Genomic DNA, 24204 nt, shown 5'->3' with positions numbered 1-24204 from the left:
ATTAAATTACAAAATAAATGTAATTGTAACATACAGATGTAATCGATTTTTTTTTCATAAATTGCACTTTGCTGCTCTAAATTACGAGACAACAATTTTTGTGGAGTTTAGGACACAGAATAGGACACGTACGTGTATTCAGTAACTTTTATTTCCTGTTTGGGTTTCTGTATATCTTTTATTTTTTTAAGATGAACTGTATTTTCCAAGGCTTTATTAGATCATGCCAGTGTTTCAAAGCTAGGCACAGATTTGATTTCAAAGACCGTAACCTAGCTATTAAATTGTATCTTGTTATGATTTAAAAAATAAATAAAAAAGAGGTGCTAAAACTGTGATTTAAATGAAATTATTATAATCTTTATTCAACCTATTACATTTCCAAAGTAACCTTTCCAAAACTGGATATATTACGCCCAACAAACTGTACGCAGAACTACACGTCCCATAATGCGTGCACTTGGGAGCGGAAGTGACGCCACGGGCGCTCGCGGTAGAGCAGCTGCAGCTGATACGGTGACGCGCACAGCGCTGCAGGACGGAGGCTGAGCGCAGCAGCGGCGCGGGGATGAGGATGGATTATAACCGATGAAGAGAGAGGCGCAATGATGGGCTGTTCATCACAATATGTGTGTTCGTGACAGCAGGACTGTTTTTTATATCTCTCATGTTTATTCATGTGGGCTGGTGAAGTTCACCTGATGCTGAGACGGATCGTTCACTCATAAGTGTACAAGAAAGTGAGCTTCCTCCAACTGAACCTCAAGGACAAACTCACGGAATGTAAATATTAATTGCAAAAAAAAATAATAATAATAATCACTTTTCCAGCGTTACGTTTAATACCGTCTATAGCAATTTTGCGCGCTTGTAGTTGAAGATATATATAGCCTATATATATATTCTTTTTATTTTTCTGCGTACAGAATGCCAGCAGTATTCTAAGCGGATGGATTTAACCTATTTATTTTATTCTAAAAGCAATGTTGTGAGAGTTGTGACGCGGAAATGCCCGTTTGACGACGACTTGGAGAGAGCGATGAACGATGTGTGAGCGGAGCGTTGTAACGGTCCGCCAATGACGGAAAGTTGACGAACATTGTTTTTATTTATTTCTGTTTTCTTTCATTATTCAACAAAATAACGTGATGCTTTTATTTATAAGAAACGATTTTTCTAGTCCTTACGTGACACCGCGACGCCTCGTTTAGTGTTTTCTGAGGGACAGCGTCTGGTGCGCGTTCCTCTGAGGTTCAGCGTGTAGTGTGCGTAATTTTGAGGGTCAGTGGGTATAGTGTGCGTTCTTCTGAGGGTTGATGTTCTGCTGGCCGCTTGTGCTGCTTGTGATGGGCTGTATTCAGAGCATCAGATGCAAACCCAAGAGTTTCCGGGACAGCATCGTGGTTCTGGAGGTGAACTCCTCCATCGACTCGAACCCCACCAGCATCGACGAGTCCTCTAGCGTGGTGCTGCGCTACCGCACGCCGCATTTCCGCGCTTCCGCCAGGGTCCTGGTGCCACCGGTGGCCGGTAAAGAGAGCTGGACGGTCGGCTGGATCCAGGCGTGCAACCACATGGAGTTTTACAACAAATACGGATCCAAAGGGATGTAAGTATCTCTGACACTCAACACAAAGGCTTCACATCACACCCTCTGCCTTTTAAAGAATTTATGCATGTAGCTGTTGTACTGCACTGCATGTATTTGTACATTTGTGTTTATAATGACAGAAATAGGGATAATGACTATTTACTACACGTGTGCTGCAGAAACAACAGCTGTAGCAACTTTAAGCTGAAGCTTTGTTTACTATGGTAAATGTATTAGTTAAGAGAAAGGACAGAAAATACATGTTTTATTGTTCATGTTAGACCTTACATGCACTTGCTTTTCTAACAACAGTAAATAATGACCCTAAACCAAACCCTAAGTGTATAATACATTAATTGTACTTCAGTACTTAGTTATATAATTTCACCGTAACAAGGACAATGTAACCAGAAACGATAATAACCATAACACAGTTTATTATCAGTAATTACACAGTCAGAAAGCGTCCTGTCTTCAGATGTTCAGCATTTGTGCATTGCACATGCTCTTGTGCGAATTGCACCTGTTTAGATGAACATCATTTGAGAAGCTCAGATATGTAGAATACAAACTAAAGTCTCAAGATCAAGATTTTCAAGATTCAAGATTTTTATTCGTCACATACACAATTATATAGGGCATATATATAGTGTCTAAATGTTAGAGCTAAACCAATGTGACAATCAGGCACATGTGCATGTAGGATCATCTTAAACTCGTCGTTTTAACCGTGTGCAGTGTAAAGCTTGATAATTTGATCATGTATGTGCTTGAGGTGACATTACAGAGCCTGCATACCGTTTGAGGTTTCACTTGCCCTACTTCCTGTTGAAGAGACTACACTTTGCCCTATTTCCTGTATGAAACAAAAAATAAACCCTTCGTTGTCTTATAATATCTGAAGACTGCACATGCTCAGCCTCTGCATATTCCTGGAAACGAGCAGAGAAATTATTAAGATTAATGACAGAATGACTGACGTTACACTTGCGAATGAAGCCGTTCAATATTAATACTTAATTTTTTTTTCACTAATTCTACTTCCTTTTTTATGAAGTGGATGACATCATATCCTTTATAACATATCATATAGATCATATAATTTGCATTTTACTTACAAATGCAAGAATGTATTTGAAAGTAGTAGACACATTTTATCCTTCAAAATTTTGGTAATTGTTTGTGAAATTTACTAGCAATTTCTGAGCAAAAATTGTTTCTACACTTGGACATTTCAGCAAACCCGAGTCCATCTAAAGGATCTTTCAAGCACGCTCACAGAATTGCGTGGTAATGCTCTCGACTGATATTTCAGCTGCTGTTCTGGCCTGATAACTCCGGTCCTGTCCAACATTTACATACTCAGGAAATAAGAAAACACTTTCATATCTGTCACATTCTCTCTTCACCATCTGAAGTGCGTCTGTTCTGCTCATATCGCATGATTACATGAATTTCAGCAACGTTAAGCTTTCTTCAGAAGGTTTCATTCCAGATTATTATTTTACATCAAAACCTAAGTGTACATTTAAGGCAAGACAGACCAGGTAAATAGTGTAAAATATTAATGAATAGATCTCACTATATTTTCCCCAGTTGATTAATCACAGTACATTAAGACGATTGTTTTGTATTATAGGACTTCTGAAATGGCATGCTTACATATGTAAATGAGGCATTGTCTAATGAAATGTGCACAAATGTGCATAATTTCCAAAACATAAATCTTCATAATTGATCTCTTTTTTTTATCACTCTATAAATCTGAAAATACTGTCAAGAGACAGAAAACAAATACATTTCACCATGTGTTTAGGAGTAAAATCTTGTATAAATCAGCGTGAATGATATAACATGAACAATAAATCCCTCAATAAAACCCTTCACAATAAAGTTTGGTTTATGTTAGAGAAGAAAAAAACTCCTTAAAGATATGGACTGAAACTGAATTATGCAAAGAGATAAAGTGCAATAAAATAAAGACTTGTGTATTTTGGATGTTCTCTTTCGGCTAGATTGAAAGAAGACATGATTTGGACAGAAAATAGCCTTAAAATCGACCAGGGCATGAAAAATAGTGTTTTTGCCCGTATCTTGCCTTAAATGGTTGTTTTTCAGAGGTGAACTGAAAGATGCAGGTTTGTGTTGTTTGAAATGTTTCCTGTCATGCATTTAGCTGATGGTGGTTTGAGATGGAAACCGCGTGTTACTCAACGGTGGTTCTTTCCGTCGCCATTGAAGTGCGTCGTTTCGTTCCAGAGAACATCAGTTGATGTGTCAGAGATCAGTCTGATGTTTTCAGAAAGCCGTGCTGTTAACATAAATTTGCCTACATCTAACATACATATACGGCTGTGTAAAATACCAGCAGTTATGTATGATTATTAACTACATCATTGTAACCCATCATAGTAAGTTTGAGTTTCATATACATGTATTTCAACTAGATAATGGAGTAAATATTTATGTTTTGATCTATACAAGCCATTTAGAGAAAAGCTGATGCATGAAAACATACAAATTGAGTGATATTCCAATGAAAAAATAAAGCTTTACACACCAAACAAATATATCATTCAATGTAATGTGAGTATACGGGTTATTATATTCAATATATTAAAGTTGTTGAGGACATGTAAACGCAAACCTTCCCAAAAACCCCAATCATAAATCACATTAGACATTCTTTAATATGAATATTGAGCTGTTTTTCATGACGGCGTCTGGGTGCACACAGCATAAACACACACACTCACACACACTCGAAAGGGTTTCTATTCTTATTCCCCTGATGATAATCAAAGATCCTCGTGTGTTCATGTCATGTGGCTCTTTCCCATGATGCTCTGCTGCTGAGGCTTGAGTTCTGGGAGAAAGGTCACGGTTTTCCTGCATCAGGGAATCGATAGGCCGGCAGCTCTGCGGTTTGTCCCGCCGTCACCCGCGTCTGTGCTGATTCTGCTGTACGGTGAAGGTCATTGAGAGCGGCTGTGCTCTCAGCATCGCTGCCTTCACTGCTTAAAGGCACAGATCCCACCAATCAGACATCTGTGATCATCAGCCCACCGCCATGACACTTTAGATACGTGTGATTGTCACTCGTTTGTAAAAAATATGCAAGAAGATGTTTAGCAGAATGGTCAGGCTGCTCTGTTTCACAAAGCATGGATTGTGCTGAGTTCAAAAACTGCTGAATAAACACTGAAGGTCATAAATGTAGTTCACATGATACGTCATATCATGCTTTGTGTGTGGAACACATGCGCATTATGTCATTATTATTACTGAAGTCAAATCTCATCCAAACAGCCATATTACAGCCTAAGAACAAATGATGGAGTAAATGATGACAGAGCTTTCTTTTTTAGGTGAACTAATTATATACTAACTATACCCTTGTGGAAAAAGAAGTACATTGCAGCACACTTTTAAAAAGAGTACTTCCAAAATAATACACTTAACTCAATGTAATGTATTTAGACACTTATCTGCATATTAACTGCAATTAAATGAAAATGTATTATAGTTTAAATGTATATAAAATCAAATTAACTTGTTTAAAGTGCTTTTTGACCCACTTAAGTAGGACTTAAGTACATCTTCATGTGTAATTTCATAATTCTGTAGAGTCAACATCAACGCAACAAGCACACAGTCATCTGTAGTACTGTCTTTGAACTTCCGTTTTTTTTTTTTTTTTTTTGACAACTCAGTAGCATTGCTGTTGGAGAAATTTTCTTTTTTTATGAAGTGGATTTACTTTTTGTAGAACAAATAAGTAACAAACATGGTTGAAAGTCTCTTCACATCCCCAAAGGGAATCATTAAGTTAAGTGGTCTAAATGTATTTATCTGTAATTATGTATTCTGTGGAAAGCATAGCACCAAGAAATGTTCCTCCAATCAAAATGTTTGGTCTGAACATTATGAGAGGCTTTCCTAGCTGCCTGCCAACATGTGTATTTGAATACCTCTGTGTACCCTGTTCGCTCAGACAGGAAATGTCATCAGCGCGTTCATGTACGCTATTCAGACAGAGCGAGAACCTGACCTTCATTCCTGCTATTGTAGTACTTTACTAACTGTACTATAGTTTTCTCACCATGTGTGAATGACATGTGACGTATTGTAGTAATGTTGTCTCTAGGCTGTGTGCATGATGATTTTCAGGAAGTGTGGGATGCTCACTTTCAGTGCTAGCAAGCTAAAGTTAGCATTTTTCAAGCTCTCCTACTGCACCTTCATGTATCGAGTAATAATAATGATTAATATTAACAACATATACTTAAGATTAGGGTTAAGGTTTAATGTTATTACTATAGTAAGCACATGTAAGGTGTATAACAAGGACACTAACGTAAAGTGTTACATGTTTAAATTATGTTTAAATTATATTAAATGATCTGTATAACAGTTATATAACAACTAAAACCATCAAACAATTTGTTAACTGAAATAAAATAAATGATAAAAAAATGTTTAGTTTAGTTTAAATTGATGTGCTAAAATAACTAAAACTGAAATTAAAAAAAATAAAAAACTACTACTGTATATAGACATTTAAACACAACAAAAAATAATAAATATTACAAAAACAACAAAATTACCAAAACTAACAGAAATGAACATGGAACCAAAAAATTTAATCTAATTCGATCCCAACACTAAAACAATGCTGTTAAAATTATATAAAAATATAATTAAAAACTTATACATTTACAGTATTATAATGTATACTTTTTAAAAGTGTGTAAAGAAAGGTGCCTTTCTTTAAGTGGTCTTTTATTTCATTATTACTATACTAAATGCGAATACAGATTTGTATAAATATAGCTTTCAAATGTGAAGTACACTACAAGTGCACACTCAATACAGTGAAGTGCACTTCATCTTCACGAGGGCAGAGATGTGCCGTGTGAGTCAGATGATGATGCTGGTGGTCGCTGGAGCTGAAAGAGATGTGTGTTTGTTCTTTATCAAAGGTCTCTTTTGATGGACACTCAGACGCACATCCCCGTTCTATGTTTAACTTCCTCTAAGTGCTGAAATAAAAAGCATCCCTCGCCTTTAGCAACCAGTGTTCTGGTTTCTCTAGAGTCGACACGCTTCATTTGACCCGAATCCCTCGCGTTTACACGCTCTCATCCTCCGGTGTCTCCTGCAGGTCCAGCTGGGAGCTGCCAGATCTCCGAGACGGAAAAATCCAAGCCATCAGCGACTCAGACGGCGTCAACTACCCCTGGTACGGCAACACCACCGAGACCTGCACCATTGTGGGTCCCACCAAGAAGGACACCAAGTTCACCGTCAGCATGAACGACAACTTCTACCCCAGCGTGACCTGGGGCGTCCCGGTGAGCGACAGTAATGTACCCATGCTCAGCAGCATCTGGAGGGACCAGAGCTTCACCACGTGGCTGGTGGCCATCAACCAAGTGTCGGGTGAGATCCTGGTTTTGCAGACGGTGCGCTGGCGCATGCGTCTACACATCGAGGTGGATCCCGACAAGCCGCTGGGACAGAGAGCCAGGCTGTGCGAACCCATCGCGCAGGAGCAGCCACAGGTGCAGGGGAAGAACGAAGCCATCCCGCCTAACGCCATGGTCAAACCCAACGCCAACGACGCTCAGGTGCTGATGTGGCGGCCGCGGACGGGTGAGCCGGTGGTGGTTATACCTCCCAAACACTGAGACCAAAGTGGGTCAGGAATCACTGTGCTAAACGCCATTGCAAAAAGTCGGAATATTACGTCTCAAACAGACGGAAAGAGTGTCGATTCACGCTGCCTTAAGTTTACATTGCTTTCACTGCAAATGTTTCGCCTTAAACCGAGTGCAATGCAGTAAACCTCGCATGTCCTACCTGTCCATAGATTTGCACTGGATGTGACCCAGTTAGTCGTGGTCTAACGGGACTGCGATGACCGCCGCGCGCCCAACCAAACGAGGACAGTCATTATGCATTCAGTGTTTTCAGCTGGAGCTTCAGTGTTTTAGTTTTGTCAACCAGCCACTTTCAGTATGTTTTACAAAAGCAGAGTCCAAAAATATATCTTTTCTACTACATGCGAGTTTGCTGTGTCAGTCAGTGTCAAGACGTCGTGGCCAATCCATAGAGCAAATACGCAAACAATCCGTTCTCCTGGTGTTTGAATGAGATGCGTGTGAAAGGCTGCCTCTGCTCTCCTCATCGATCTGCTCCTCAAATCAAACTCCATCAGCAGAAGCTGCAGGGAGAAACGTGTCTTTGCCGAATGAATGTGCTGAGAAACTCGTGTCCAGGCCACAATTCTGCACAAGAACTAGACATTATTTTCAAGGCAGTACTACAGATATTACAATAATGTACCTCAAAAGTTGGAAATATTTCATATTTTTAAAAGAAGTCTCTTCTGTGTAAGAAAGCTGCATTTATTTGATGCAGTAAAACAGTGAAGTATTATTAAAATTTAGAATGACAAAAAGTTGTAAAAAAGTTTGGTTTTTATGTAAACTGAGATACACTACCATCAAAAATAAAGTAATAAATACTTTAATTCATTAAAAAAAGATTTCTATATCAAATAAATGCTGTTCTTTTGCACTTCCTATTCATCTGTGAAACCTGAAAAAATAAGATAACAGTTTCCACAAAAATATTTGACAGCGCAACTTTTCAACATTGATAATAATCAGAAGTGTTTCTTGAGCAGCAAATTAGCATGATTTCTGAAGGATCATGAGACACTGAAGACTGGAGTAATGATGCTGAAAATTTTCATAGCAATAAATTACATTTGAACACATATTCAAATACGAAACAGCTATTCTAAATTGCAAGAATATTTCACTCTTTTTACTGTATTTTTCAAATAAATGCAGCCTTGGTGAGCAGAAGACAGCTCTTTTGAGAAAAATCTCAATATATTCCAAACTTTTGACCAGTAGTGTGTAAATATTTGAGCATTTTTATAATATATATTTTTTTTGCATTGCAGTGTTGGAAATTTGAGGGAGAATTTGCTTGATGTTCATGAAAATGACAATTAAGCACAATTTTGATCAATTCTGCAACTTTAAGACAAAATGCACTTCAGCGCTTCCTAATGCCATGTGTTATTGACCCATTGAAGGCCTTATTGCACTGAGATGTGATTGTGTTGATGGACAGATAAGCGTTGATGATGTGATTCAGTCCCACTGCAGTCATAGCTGACCAGCATTTATATGCACACGTGGATCCAGCGCTATAACAGACATTGAGCTTTAAGTCCATCTTCATCCGTGCCGGACAGCTCAGTCCATACAATACAATCAGACCACAGACTGTCAAGTGTGTTTCATTTCATCAGTCCTCGTGTGTTTGATCCATTCACATGACGTGAGTCTGCAGGTGTGTGTTTGGATGCTTATACACAACATGACTAAAGAATTTTAGTTCAGATTTCTGATATGTGTACTTCCAGCAGAGTTTTATTCATCATCAGATCAAATACATTCACTATTAAATGTTTGTGTTTGTGTTAAGACTCCTCATTCTCACACAATTCCTGCTGTTTGGCTTGGAACACAATATGACATCTGACAGACAATAAATCCTTCAATCATTTAGTTTTGGATGTGAAATAGTAAAACTGAATCCCTCAGCTCCATTAGCAGCACATATTGACAATGCAAGTGTGAATGTGTGTGTGTGACTTGATTTTGCTCTCTTTTCAGAAGGCACAATGGGATTTTTGGCCGTTTTATAGCTTGATAATAATACTTGAAAAACAGAAGTGGGAAACATTTCAAACTGTGAAGATGCACATTGTGAAAACAAACGTTCAAAGACAGCTGAATTTTTCATGAAGAATATAATAAAACTGTGAGATTCAGCACAGTTTCTTGTCTTTGATTCAGTATGAATGTGGCATCGCTTCATCTTGTTTGTTTTGCATCATTTAGGGGCTTAAAGATCAAATATTAATACTTGGATGAAACTAGTGAGAGATACAAGAGCTGCAGGATTAATAAAGACATCGAAAACCAAACTCATGAACACAAGAGCACAATTGAAGCACGAGAGACTGTATTATTACAGATTTATAACAATATTTTATTATTAGTCCCATCAAGCTCAAAAGTACAACCCTGTTATCAGATGATATTTTTATTGAAAACCCCATGTTGTTGTAGCTACAAACCTTGGTGAGCAGAAGATAATTATTCCAGAAGCATTAAAACAATTTATTTATTCCAAACTTTTATAGTATAAATTAATTTTATAGCTACTGTTTGCGATTTATTAGTCACACTGGCGTAAGATCTTCCTGTATCCTCACTGTAAGCAGATGATCTGCAGACGGCTTCATCACAGTCTCCAGCGGATTTCAGCACGCTTGATAATGGAGCATATTATACTGTTATCCGTGGATGAAGACGGGGCTTAAACCAGAGAGAGACAGAGATTAACAGACTCAATCCCAGACGCAGACAATGCAGCGGCATGATGGGATTGATCTCTATCTGATCATCTGCAAACAAGATGAAAATACAAACTAGACAGTGACTAAAGAGCAGACGCTCACAGAGCCGCATGCACGAGTCTGCATTCACTGCTATATTTACACGCCTCCCTCCTGCACCTGTCCCATTCTATAAACACGTATAATCTATAAGATAATAATACATACAGACGCCAGACGCTGATGTCTACCGCTCAAAAAAAAAAAAAAAAAAAATTAAGTGGACAAAAAGTCCCCGGATGACCTACTGTCCCTTGAGGCAACGGGGAAGCATTTACGAATAGAAGTGAATCAACGCAACCAACGCTGGCAGGTCACGTGACAATGACATCATGCCGAATATAGTACGACCAAATTTATTCATACTATATCGAACATACTTTTTTTTAGTTACGAAATAAATTCAAATTTACATGTAGCAGCTACTCAGTTTCGAACCCACTTTGAGTGATTCCACTGAAATTGTTCTTCGGTTTCGTGACTGATATTCTCTTTGAGGAAACCATAAAGTTGGACTATAATAAACTCCTATCAGAACAGCCTGACATCAATAAAAAAACCACGGCTGATCCTGCTTTCATGAATCAGATTTACAGATGTGATGGAAAACAAGGGCAGGATTACTGAGGTGCTTTATCACCATCATCATCATCTTAAGTGAATCTGCTGCAGGATCCACCTGTTCTCAGTCAAATATCACAAACAACCTGCAGCTTTGTGCTTCTTGAATAAAAGCAAAGTCAGTCATAAACGACAGATGAAGTGTGTCTGTAGAGTTCAGACTCTCTTCTAGGAGAATCTCAATCTGGATGTACTTTCACAGGCATGTGAAGAGACACTACTGTGATAAGCTCTTTAGTGACTGACAAACACACAAGGTATTTATCAGGTCAGGAATGAATCATATTTTAAGATTGAACAGTTAATATTAAGGCCTAAATTGAAGCTTCATGAATTTGAATGGCATACAAAATGTCCATGCATTTGGATTTCATGGTTTTAACAAACTAATAAACTTGTAACTTGATATATGTTTGTCAGTCAGTGACACACATGAAACTGTTCTAATAAACTGAGTGTGTTTTACATACACAACCAGTTTTATGTACATATCATCAATAAATCCAATTTGTTTCTCCAATTAAAATATTTATCTCTGATTCTGAGCAAGTAGACTAAATGCATTCAGAAAATCTGATTATTTCAGTTAAAATGAAATAAATGCAAACAGTTGATAAATGTTTCTTTGATGTATGACTGACAAACATGCATCTCATTAAATGTATTAGTTTATAATAAAACTGTAATCTAAATTTTAAATGTGATTTAAAGTGTGACATTAAAGGACAGAAACTGGGCGTATGGTCAACATCGCATGTGTTTATTTTTCATTGTGCAGTTAAAACAGGAGAAACTGCACTGAACACGAAACAGGAGGACATTAGCACACGGTAAGAACACGAGCGTTCACGGCACATTCAATCTTGCGCACACACACTATAAAACTGCAGACCAGATCAGATTACATCAGCATCCGCCGATCAACTCCTCCAACTGCTGAACGTCTGAGACGACGGCCTGGAACACATCATCAGATGTGAATGTGTGAGCAGAGCACTGATGGATGTGTGTGAATGACACAACACAACACTTACTGGTTGGTGCTGGTGTTTCCAAAACCTCCAAAACCTACAGACAAACAAGACACAATGGGAGAGTCAGACTTCATCAGTAATGACGGGTGAAAGTGAAGCAATAAAGAGCTCTAGAGTGGGTTTATCACTGTAACTAGGTAATGTGTGACACTCTGTGAGCAGCACTCAAGTCTGTATATATCACAGCAGAGATAAGAGCTCATGGGAAACAGAGCTGTGACTGAACTTCATAAAACTCAAAACCAAGGCTGTTATTGTGAACTCAAATTAAAATGAGAATTAAATCACTAAATAAAGCTGAATACAATTTTTAAGTTCAGGTTAAAGTACTAAAGTTGCTTAAAAATAAATAAATAATGAATTAAATTTAAAAAATTTAAAAACAAAAGCACAAAGTTACACACTAAAATTAGAACCACTGACACACAACTTAAAAAGATAAATAAAATTAGGTTTAGGTTGAAGTACTACAATAACTAAAAATAAAGCTGAATAGAAATATCTTCATATTTCTATAAAATCATATTTATTTAAACAAAAGCAGAAAACTTCAAACTAAAATTTGAAACATTGTCTTACCAGCTGAAATAAAATATTGAAGTAAAATTTTTACAAAAGCATTTTTTCGTTTTGTAGTGATTTAAAGCTTTCTCTAGACATATATTTATCATGTCTGTAAGGAAAAGATTTGCAGAGTTGCGGTTAATTTTTGTGAAGCGCTCCTGTTCAAAACAGGGACGGCAAGCACATTCTATTTGTTGTCTTTATTTTACAATAGCACAATGTTTTCTTGATATTGTAAGTGCACACAACTAAAAACAGTTTACAGTTCCGAAAATGTATTATTCTTACCTTTATGAGCAAAAATGACGACATATATAATTTCTTTCCACTGATGTTCTGAAACGCGCTTCAGCTTCCATTCTCCGCACAAACGACTAGATATGTGCCTTATAGTGCACATGTGCTTGCGCAAATTCCAGAAAACATAGTAAAGATATCAGTAAAGCAGTCTAGCTCAACTTAAATTTTGCGAAGCTATGAGAATACTTTGTCCGCAAAGAAAACAAAATTTATTTAACAATTCTTCTCACCGAGTCACCTTCATCCACCATTTCATCTACCATAACGAATGCGTGTGCTTTCAACGCAATCAGCACATGAAGATTATAAATAACACTAATTATGCAGATTACATTCTGGGGTACTCTACAAAATGGCTGAAGATGGTGACTAGGTGAGAAGAATTGGTGAATAAATTATGTTTGTATTCTTTCCTTTGCGCATAAAAAGTATTCTCGTAGCTTCGTAAAATTACAGTTGAACCCCTGATGTCACATGGACTATTTTACCAATGTCGTTGCTACGGTTTTGGACCTGGGAACACTGCGGTTGTGTTCTGGCCTATGGAGTGTTCTGGCCTAGGGAGCTCTCAGATTTCATAAAAAAATTTCTTCATTTCTGTTCCGAAGATGAACGTAGGTCTAACGGGTTTGGAATGACGTTTGGGTGAATGAGTAATGACAATTTTCATTTTGGGGTGAATTTAAATAATGAGTTTATTTGTTCGTTATGAGTATTATCTGACATAATGAAATCTGAATTCAGATTTTGATTCAAATCACCGAATTCATTTTTAAATTCTCAGTCTTTTGTGTATTGTGGTAATGGGATTTTCAGATAAAATGCTAAATGCATGCTCTAATGCTGGTCCTGCTGTTGCTACAAGAGGAAGCACAATAACAGCAGTGTTTGGAAGCTGTGAACTCACCTCCAGACGAGCCGAAGCCAGAGAAAGCACCGCTCTGAGCGCCGAAGCCTGGTGGCTGCTGCTGCTGTTGCTGTTGCACCAGACTGCCGAATGACGGCGCTGTGCTCGAACCCGCCAGAGAGCCGAAGGATGGCGCACTCTGAGGAGACGCAAACCTGAAACACACAAATCACAAGCATGCATCGCATCAGAGCATGAACATGTGACACAGATGGCAGTGGGTTTATTTGGGTGAGTTATGTGGTGCGGCACAGGTGCAACACACACAGGATTAGATCACAGCAAATATCACTAAAATAACCCACACCTCTGACCTCATCCATCATAACACGACCCCAATTTACTCATCTACTAGATGCTTTTATTAGCAGGAGACCCTGTATGTCTAAATATAGCTATAGTCTTTTCAAAATTAAAGGGTTAGTTCACCCAAAAATGAAAACTCTTATTATTAATTACAGATAAGGAAAGACTGGCAAGGAAGAAAATAAATTGTTAAATAAAATGTTGAAAAAAAAACTTTATAATTTTTTATTTCTTTGCACACAAGAAGTATTCTCGTAGCTTAATAAAATTAGGATTAAACCACTGATGTCACATGGAATATTTTAATGATGTCCTTAGTATGTTTCTGGGCCTTGAAGATGTCAGTTGTGTTGCCGTCTATTCAGGGTAAGAAAGCTTTTGGATTTAATCAACAATATCTTAATTTGAGTTCCAAGGTCTTATGGGTTTGGAACAACATGAGGGTGAGTAATTAATGACAGAATTTGTATTTTTGGGTGAACTATCCCTTAAACCTGTTATTTCCTCTTTCTTTTAGCAAGCAACTCGATGTGTCTTGTATCATGATCTGTTCAACTTCTTTTGCAAGCTTACATCTGTTCTGTTGCTCATGATCAGTGTTTTTTTTTTTCGTCATTTGCTGCATTTTTTCCATCACAGACGAGCTGTTTTTATTTGAGAGCTGTGTTGGTGTGTTATGCTCATTTCATTCTGCTCACGACTGATGATCAATATCCATCAATTATTCCACTGGACTCACAGGGTCTCGTCTAGTTTCAGAACACTAAAAAATGCATTTTCTCCACTTCTAACTTTCACTGTAGAGAAACCAGATATCTTGTGTCTTCATTTGCCAAAGTAATTATCTGTCAGTGTGTCTAAAACTCACTAAATGATGGAAAGATTCAGAGTGAAGGGTTGGAAGATTCCTAAATACTTTTAGATTCCTAAATACTAAATAACATTTAACTGTAAAATAGGTTTGAAATATTTAATGAAATTATCACCTTTAGAAGTTTATCATATTACGATAAATCGCCACCCAAATGATCAGTAAGACTTTTGTTATACCGCTTAATATATTAAGGACATTTGATGATCTTAAATGGGGCCCTGGGCCACAAAACCAGTCTCAGGTCTCTGGGGTATATTTTTAGCAATAGCCAAACAAATCATTGTATGGGTCAAAATGATAATTTCTTTAAAGGTGCCATATGCAAAAATTGAGAAAAATATCTTTAACATGACCTACACGCATCAAAAGAATGAGAAGAAATAAGGGCGATGATGTCATTAAAAAAATGTCAAGTTATAGTGCTGCAGAGATATCAACCTTAATTAGCATTAGCATTACTAGCCCCGGCCCGACAGGTGTCGTAATATCAGTTTCGGCCATGGGAGGCAGTATGCGGGCAACATAACCAACAGCCAACCTGCAATACACGAATAACTCGCATGGCTTGTGGGCGTGTACTTGAACCTGATGTCAATCGTGTGGAAAGTACAGCACACTACTTCATTTCAGTTCAGGGAAGAGAGAGAAAGGATGTGTCAAGCCCTTGGCAAGAGACCACCACCCGCTACAGGGAAACAACCATGCTCGGAATCACAAATCACATCCGATAAGAAAAGGAGCCGAACCAGAGTAAACATCGGCACTGCTTTTAATCGTTGGAGACAACTGATGGACCTGAAAGAAATGAGGTTCGACTCCAAACTTGCAACATTTCTTTTGGACTGGTAAGTTAGATGCTGTTAGTATTTCGCTTAATTAGGCTTCGGCTATGGCTGTAGTGTTGTTGTGAAAGTAGGGGCGGAGCATAGAGACTATGCCGTTTCTCGTTTGTTACTCTAGAGTAGACCAATTCACTTTATTGAGGCATACTGCCCCCATCTGGTATGGAATGTGGAGTATGACTTGATTTTTTTTTTGCCAAACATTACAGATGGTACCTTCAATGCAAAAAAATCATAAGGATATTAAATAAAGATGTTCCATGAATATAGTGTAAATTTTCTACTGTCGATATTTCAAAACTTAATTTTTGATTAGTAATATACATTGCAAAGAATTCTTTGGACAACATTAAAAGCGATTTTCAAAGCATTTTGATTTTTTTTGCACCCTCAGATTCCAGATTTTCTAAATTGTTTTGTTGTAGTGTTTTGGTTTTGTGGTCCAGGGTCACAAATTTAGATCAAACTGACTTTAAGAGATTTTAAGGATCTGCAGGGACCTTGTTATCCTTTAGTGAACCGAGTGTCAATATTGTGAAAATTGTCAATTTGTGTGCATCTTACATAAGATGCCCTAACAATAGTCTGTCAAGAGACCACATATATCCAGCAGAAATATAATCATGTATATGTTTCACTTTATCTCCATGCAATCACATGTTAATAATGGTGTTGAGAAGCTGAACATACAGCAGCCTGTGCTGGTCTGTGACGGGAGACTTCTGATCTCACAGCCTGTAATCTCCAACACACACACACACACATAATCTCTGCAGAACCTACATCCTGCATCACTTCTGACAAACACGCTCATGTGAGCCACTGCTGGAGATGAAAATGACAATAATCCAGCATTTAATTTCCTCATTCTGAGCGTCTGCACACAGATGTCACGACAAACCGCTCAACAACTTCATCTGATCAACTCGAGACACAAAATACATGCACATCCATCTATTCTGCTGTCTAACATGAACAATAAAACACAGCTCTGATCCCATTCATCACAAAGCAAAGCAAGCTACAGCTTCACTGCACTGTCACGCTTTCATCCAGTGTGTTTACATCCACTGGGTAAATCTGGTCTATTTTACTTTCGGAACATGTCTTCTTTCAAATTAGTGGAACGAAAACACCCAAATCACCCAGAAAACATTAAAATATGTAGATTATATCTTTACAGTGTTCATCGGATGCCCATTTTCTACAAGTTGATATGATTCTTTAGGGTCTTAATGAAAAGTCTGTTAATATAGTTTGTTTAAAATTTCTCAATGGTAGTGGTAGTAGTTTACCCTGTAAAAAACAGCTCTGTCTACAGCAAACCGTTTTATTGCATGTCGCTTTAAATGCAAATGAGCTCTGCAGACCCCGCCCCTCTCTTCCAAGCCGCTCTCTGTCGGTAAACTTAAGCAGCATTCAACATGAAACCTGTTAATAAGAACATTATTAGGAAAGTGGATTTGCCAAGATTTATTAGAAAACCTTACACTCACTTCTGTAGGTGAAGCTGGACCACAAATGATTCGCGTGAACATAGACGCATTAAGGTAGTCTGGGGGATTACGAATGTAATCCACTGTGTCTTCTGTGGCTCAGATGTCGGGAGTAAATGAAGACTGCTATATTCATTATAACATCCAATAAACAAAAAAAATCACCTCAATCGCTTAGGAGTCATTATTGTCTACATCTGGGTCCAGCGTTGAAACAATAGCGGACAAATGACAGCTCACCCAGGCCGGTTCTAAGGTAAGACGCCAGTACAGTCTGTGCTGAAAACGCTACTGTCAATCAAACTATCGTGGGAGGGGCCTGTTTTTGTGACATCACACAGTCATCTGAGATCGGCCTGATTTGAGAAAAGGGATTTGATTTAAAAAAAAAAGAAAAACACTGGCTGGATTTTTATCATTATAGGGTGGTTGTGTACACACTTCCAACACACATTTCAGTTCAAACAACTTGTGAAAGTGCATCCGATGACCCCTTTAAAGGTGGTGAGTTTGTTTCTCCACTTCAGCAGAACTGACATGCTCCAAAACATATCGTGGTATTCCTATATTCAGAAGCCTTGATCAGATAAAATTTTCACTAATTTATACATCACTTCACTCATGAAAACATGGTGAAAATGTGTTGATTTTACACAAATTCACATTAAAATCACTGTATTGTAGTAGAGACTCACCCGAATCCGCCGACGTTGGCGGCTGTGGTTCCCTCACCGAACACCTTCCCTGAGGAGGAGCCCAGCGGACTGCTGAAGGAAGGGGCGGAGCCAAAGCCCGCTGACCCACCGAATGCTGGAGATCCGCCGAAACTTGGAGGACTGCCGAAGGCTGGCGCACTTCCAAAACCAGCTGCAGAACACCAGAGCAAAAGCACACACATCAGCATCAACTCAGACAGGACAACAGGAAACACACCGCCACTGTTCAGGAAAGAGTCGCTCACTGAGCGCTCTGAAATTACAGACATCTGAATAATTCAGTGAGTCATGTCATTGAATTACATTTCCTGGATCACCGACATTAAAGTAAATGCTTGTTTGGTTTCAGAAAATATTCACACTGAATGTAAAGGACAACTGTGACTAAATAATTTACAAAAACAATAAACAAAAACAATAAAAATAATAAAATACAAATAACAGCAATAACAGAAAATAAAACAAACAAAAAATAACTAAATAACAAAAAAATTAATAAAACTAAATAAAAGTTATTTAGCTTTATTAATCCTATTGTGTTAATATAACTATTATTATAATGATATAATAAAAAATAATAATAATAATAATCAGAATTAAATGAAAACAAATAAATGAGAAAACCAACAAAAATAATAATTATAAAAAAAATTAAATAATAAAAGAACAACAAAAAAACAAAATGACAAAATAAAACAACATTAAATGTTACAATTATAAATATTAAATATTCAAAATAATAAAAACAAAAATGATAGTCCTTGGCATTACAATGTCCACTTCCTCATTTGTGTGTTAGTGACTGACCTGGTTTGGTGGGTGTAGAGAACGATCCGAAGCCCTGTGTGGCTACGGACCCCGCGCCGGAACTGAATGAGCCGCTGGGTTTCTGTTCACCAAACGAATTGCTGCCAAAACTAAAGCCCTTCGCTCCGCTGTTCCCAAACAGGTTAGATGGACCTAACGGAAACAATCCACACAAGAACCTCAGCACTAATGCATATGAGACTCTCTCTGGTGCACAAAATACAGGGCCATCAATTAGATACTAGAATCAATTTTATTCACATTTTAAATTTTTTTTATTACTAGATTTTCCCTTCATTTAAGTCTTCGTAATTTTCATTTTTAATCCATTTTTTTAATGTGTATATATTTTTTTTTTTTCAGTTTTAGCGGTTTCAGTACAAGTTAAAATGAATAGGATTTTTTTTAATGGTTTCAGGTTAATACAACAGCCCTGGTAAGAGTAAATATCCGTGTGTGCACCTGTATTGATGGGTTGGCCGAATCCACTTGCGGCTGGCATTCCAAACGGGTTTTTGTTGGCAGCATCTTCACTGGGTTTTCCTCCAAGACCACTGAAAAACCCTGTTCCTGATGAAGTGTTTCCAGTGTTCGACCCGAACAGACCTCCGCCAGACTGAGCCTGATCGCAAGAATCACATCACACATCAGGGCCTGAATTTCGTTTTTTAAACTGGGGGGGAATTCCCCCCTTACATGGGTCACATGGGGGGGATCTAAAGATTATGGGGGGGAGAATAACTTTTGATGCATCGATCTAATTTAATCATGTTCATTTATTAATATCTACAGATTTGTATGCATGAATTGTGCATTTCCAGTTCTCAAATCAGTTAACAAAAAAAAAAAAAAAAAAAACTTTATACAAAATACATCATGCTCTTCAAATTGACATTAAGACCTCTGTTTAAACTAGGCCTATGCTATATATTAATGTCTATTTCAGTTCATGTGTTTCAGTTCAGTTCAATTCTTTGCTTTTTTTTTTTTACTTTTGATATTGATATCGTAAATTGATATTAAGAACTCAGTTTAAACTATAAGTATTTATGTCTTTCATACATTTTTTTCCATTTCTTTTTTTCATGTGACTTATTCTAAGTTTCTCATCTGTCTCCTCATCTTCATTTCTTTCCATTTGATGATGGCTCTGTTGAAGTCAAACTGCTCAAGGGAAGGTCCAAGCTCTGAAATGATCATTAGATTTGTGAGACTTGTATTATTCAGTGAATTTCTGAATTTAGTTTTGATCCTGTTTTGTGTGCTGAATCCACGTTCACACGACACACTCGCTACTGGTATGACCATGGCTGTCTGAATGAGTTTCTCCATTTCAGTGAAAACCTGACTATGTTCACTTAACACAGTCTCTGCAAACTGCTGAAAGGACAATGAAGAATATGAATCACAGGAGACCATGACTTGCTTCAGGTTTGTGAACTCCTGATGAGCTTCCTGCATTTTCACATTGGACAAGAAGTGTTTCAGCAGATTGTTTAATTTCTCAACACCATAGAGACTGAAATTCTCTGAAGACTGTTTGGCATATATATAATAATAAATATTGGAATATATAATATATTCGTTAATTTCTAGCCAAGGGTAAATTTTTAGCCAGTTCGTTTGAAATTTATCCTTTGACTGCTTCACCTCTGTATGATTTCTTTGTGGATCTTCGGTTTGGCTGCTTGTCGGCCTTTCGTTGTCGGACACTTTTTTTCTTTGGATCGTGATCTGCATCATCCGAACTTGTCTTTCGCTTCAGCCAACGGTCCATATTTAAACTACTACGCTAACCAAACAATTCATTGTCTGTGGCCGTGTTTGTGCGCGCGGGAAATATGCCGCGCATAATGAATAGAAAACAAAGGGAAACGCGCAGTCACATGCTCAAACAAGTGGAAAGCTCGGGCGCGCGCGCCGCAGTCTCATTTCCACAAGCGCTTGCACTCTCTTTGGCGTCTGTCGTTGCCATGCAACCAACTGCGCTCTCCACGACGACAAGAAGGATCAGCAAAATATTAATTGATTTCTAGCCCTTGCGTTAACTTTATTACTAGATATATTTATAGATATATTTATGGAGATGAAAAATAATAAAGGCGCCCTGTACAGCTATGATCAGCTGTTCGGCCGAGCATTCAATGTTGTGACGCTGTAAGCTGATCAGTTGGTTCGTTGCTGCCGCGCTCTATCACTCGCACACCATAAAGAGCAAAATGTTTTTTAATGTTTCAGTTTCGTTATTACAACGACAATTTGGAAGCGGATAATTTCTTCACAAACAGCTCATTTTGACTCAAAATGTTAGAATGCTGCACCTACACTTGATAGTGTGAATAAGATCAGCGCAACGCAGACCGCTGCATTGACAGCGTGAAACATGGTCTGTCTACAGCAGCCAGGGCTCCGCCGTTTACTGTCTATGAGCTCAGCGCTGAGACAGAAAATGCCGGTCCAGCGCTGATTGAGGAATTAAATTCGAAAATAAAAGACAATTTGACTAGACAATTTGACATATTTTTTCTCGCATCTGTGAATTTTTTTTTAATCATTTGCTCTGAGAGGAAGCAAATATATTTGTGCGGGAATTTCTCGCACTATAAAAGCTAACCTTGCGGGAATGGTTTAAATTATGCGCAATCCCCGCATTCCCGCAACGAAATTCAAGCCCTGCACATACACTTGAGATTCACACTTTTAACTAAAAAAACCTGCAATTAAAAGAAATCAACTACTGGGTGAAAGAACAGTTTAATCTAATTCAGAATGTGTTAAATTATTAAATATAATATTGATTCAGTTAATGGATTTTTAGACCATATCAAAACCAGTCTGGTGCATGTGAACAGGTTTTCAGGTCTCGCTGGCTGGCGATAAAGGCAAACCAAGAGTGAAAACCTGAAATTTGATTCTAAAAAATTGAAATATAGAGGCAATTTGTAATTCTGGTGACTCAAAGCAGTCCTTCAGCAGACTGACAGCTCGTCTTGTTTCTGAAGCCTGCGGCAGAGAGAAACTCTGAAACTTTTATCTGATACGTCGCAGCTCCAGCCTCCACCGCATGCTGATGAAATGCCATCACTGACTGAGGCTCAAACACACACGTCCAGCTGAGTAAACCGCTTGCTTTAGCAGATGAAGATGTGTTTATAAGGACTGTACCTGGCCAAACGCGCCGGCTCCACTGGCCTGCTGTCCAAACACTGATGAGGTGGAGGGGTTGCTGCTAAACACTGAAAAAAAAAAAAATCATTAAGAGATCAAACATGAAACTGTGTGCTTATTCTTTAGCACTGGATGAAATCTTGCTCAAAAGTATTAAATGCATGCACAATTATCGATGAACTTGATCAAAGTTGCAAATGCATCTTACTTTCCACAACCACATACCTTTCAAAGAAATGCAGAATTAAGCAAAATGTACAGTAAATTGCCCTTACAGGTTTTTTTGGTAATAGTGCATCATTCAAGAAGGATGATGCGTATTTGTGGATCGAGTGACATGCATGCATTTGACAATCCTATTTACTTGGATTTTGAGACTTGATTGTCTGACTGAAGCATTGGCTTTCAACATGCTCCTCTATCTGACTGACTGATTCGGTAATGCACAAATGAAAAAATAAATAGCAGCTGATCTCAAATGTCACTGATTAAGCAAAACATCACAACAATGTGCATTTACACTGCAGGATCAGTCTCAAATATCAATTAATGTTCAATCATCTATGAAACTGCTAAATCACATATGAAATGATAAACACTGCATATGTATCTTATGATCCACAAACAAATGGTTTCAGAAAAGCGTTTTGAAGCTCAAAGTAGGCGGAGCAAGCCTTTGCCATTTTGGCATCGCGTCACCACACGTCACTCCCAGATATCCCAGATATTCGAAAATGGCCAAAGAGGCAGGAATTGGTTGCTGAAAGCACGCCCACATAGCTTGACGGCGGCGACAATCCACCTGTCACTCAATTGGCCACACCCTTAATTATGCAGAACTTTAAGGCTTGATATAATTTAAACGAATGAGTTATAAAAAAAATACACCCCCCCAACAGTTGTGATGAAGGGTAAAATTAGCTATATAGATCAAAACCACTTTTCTTATCAGGCTGTAAAAAAAGAAATTCTGCTGTAAAGTTGCCCATTTAAACATGGGGAATCTATGGGACTTGGAGGCAGCCTCTAGAGGTCAATCGATGAATTGCAGCTTTAGTCACTTCTGTGTTGGTTTCACTAGAGACCGGAAGGTTGCCGCTTGATTTCAACACTATTTGTGCTGCTCTATCTGTCTGACTGATTCAGTAATGTACAGTTCATCTCAAATGTTACTGATTATCCAGAAAATCAGAACATAATATCCAGACTAAGGTCAACCAGACAGATACATTTGCATCATTTCAATCAGCACATTCTTTAGTTTAGTTTGACCTTAAAAAAGCAGCACATAAACAGGTGTGAACCGGGCATCCTACAGTGTCACTGACGCTCAGGGATCAGAGGTCAGAGACCCAGCTGCTTATAATGTGGATGTCTCAGGATCTCTGAGAATTCATAGGAATGGGAGAAATCCTGGCCCAAGGACACGCCTGAGACTGCTGCACATTCCAGTGCTGGACAATCACATCCACGGCCCTAACACGCTCATGAACAACACCCAACTACTCCTGTAAACACACACACACACACACACACACACACACACACACTAGATGTCAACACGTTTAATGCACCACACTTTTTTGTGTGGGCATCTACTTTTTAAATGAGAAACTCACAGAGATCTTCCAAGTGAAGAATAAATAAACAATTAAAGAAATATAAAATAAATATATAATAAAGCTTGTTGGGATGTATCTTTACATTGCACTCATTTATATTTTAATTAAAATTATAATAATAATGATGTTAAATTCCAAGTACCCCCATAGAACTGTGCCTGAATTTACCTAAAGCAGTGGTTCTTCCTTTTTTACTGCAAGAACCCCTCTTCTCCCAATCAATACTGCAAGCCCAAACTTTATTCACCAAAACCTTTGTTTAGGATACTTTGCAAAAATGTCACGGCAGATATTCTACACAATTTAAAAGTATGTAAAGCTCAATTATACTGTACTTTTAACATGAGCACAAGTCAACGTGCCATACCAAACAATACCAAAGCGAGATGCCAAAGGACTGCATATAAACTACTATACGGTTTATTCAGAATCACTAAACAGCAGAATGCAAATGAAAAATAAAACCATTGATACCGAAATTCTGAACTCAGCGATCTGAAGTGAACGGTTCCTCTGTCAGAACAAGCTGTTTGGAGCGTCTGATGCCCATATGTACTAGTGTTGTCACGGTACCAAAATTTCAGTATTCGGTACCGATACCAGTGTAAATCCACGGTTCTCTGTACCAATTTCGGTACCAAAGCAAAACACAAAAATATGCTAATTAAAAAAAAAAGACTTTTTAGCACTAAAAATAAAACCAATGCCATTCTTTATACTTATTTACAATTGTGTTTAAAGTTTTACTACAAGTTATATAATTATGAAAAACAGTAAACAAGTTTCACCCAAATTTAATTTGTCTATTAATTTATGAAATGTAATCATTTTATTTTTGGTAAATAAAGGGGATTTGCTATTAAAATTAAAA

At 37.8% G+C, this 24204-nt stretch overlaps 2 protein-coding genes across 3 annotated transcripts in view; one reads left to right on the top strand and one right to left on the bottom strand.

The window, feature by feature from the left end:
• Nucleotides 1-507: 507 nt before the first annotated feature.
• On the top strand, nucleotides 508-8058 carry LOC113068072 (protein FAM78A-like). The gene is made up of 2 exons (XM_026240651.1): nucleotides 508-1609; nucleotides 6756-8058. Exons 1-2 carry the CDS (start codon nucleotides 1317-1319, stop codon nucleotides 7279-7281), a joined length of 819 nt encoding a protein of 272 aa, XP_026096436.1. The 5' UTR covers nucleotides 508-1316; the 3' UTR covers nucleotides 7282-8058.
• Nucleotides 8059-11436: 3378 nt separating this feature from the next.
• LOC113068070 (nuclear pore complex protein Nup214-like) overlaps nucleotides 11437-24204 on the bottom strand; it is a 50002-nt gene continuing 37234 nt past the window's right edge. For both annotated transcript variants that reach the window (XM_026240648.1, XM_026240649.1), the window contains exons 30-36: nucleotides 21709-21779; nucleotides 19006-19165; nucleotides 18544-18696; nucleotides 17716-17887; nucleotides 13503-13657; nucleotides 11732-11765; nucleotides 11437-11654 (exon numbers count right to left, since the gene is read on the bottom strand). In XM_026240648.1, coding sequence (XP_026096433.1) covers nucleotides 11618-11654; nucleotides 11732-11765; nucleotides 13503-13657; nucleotides 17716-17887; nucleotides 18544-18696; nucleotides 19006-19165; nucleotides 21709-21779 — 782 coding nt within the window. In that variant the 3' untranslated portion in view covers nucleotides 11437-11617. The remainder of the gene's footprint in view (nucleotides 11655-11731; nucleotides 11766-13502; nucleotides 13658-17715; nucleotides 17888-18543; nucleotides 18697-19005; nucleotides 19166-21708; nucleotides 21780-24204) is intronic.

This window comes from Carassius auratus, linkage group LG30F (assembly GCF_003368295.1).
Source record: "Carassius auratus strain Wakin linkage group LG30F, ASM336829v1, whole genome shotgun sequence".
NCBI classification, from domain to species: Eukaryota; Metazoa; Chordata; class Actinopteri; order Cypriniformes; family Cyprinidae; genus Carassius; species Carassius auratus.
This window is presented reverse-complemented; position numbering and strand designations above follow the sequence as displayed.

Excerpts from the sequence above, each read along its gene's own strand:
- LOC113068072 (XM_026240651.1), top strand. The coding sequence starts at position 1,317 with ATGTTCTGCTGGCCGCTTGTGCTGCTTGTGATGGGCTGTATTCAGAGC. Across the intron at positions 1,610-6,755 it reads AAATACGGATCCAAAGGGAT|GTCCAGCTGGGAGCTGCCAG; the intron begins GTAAGTATCTCT and ends TGTCTCCTGCAG.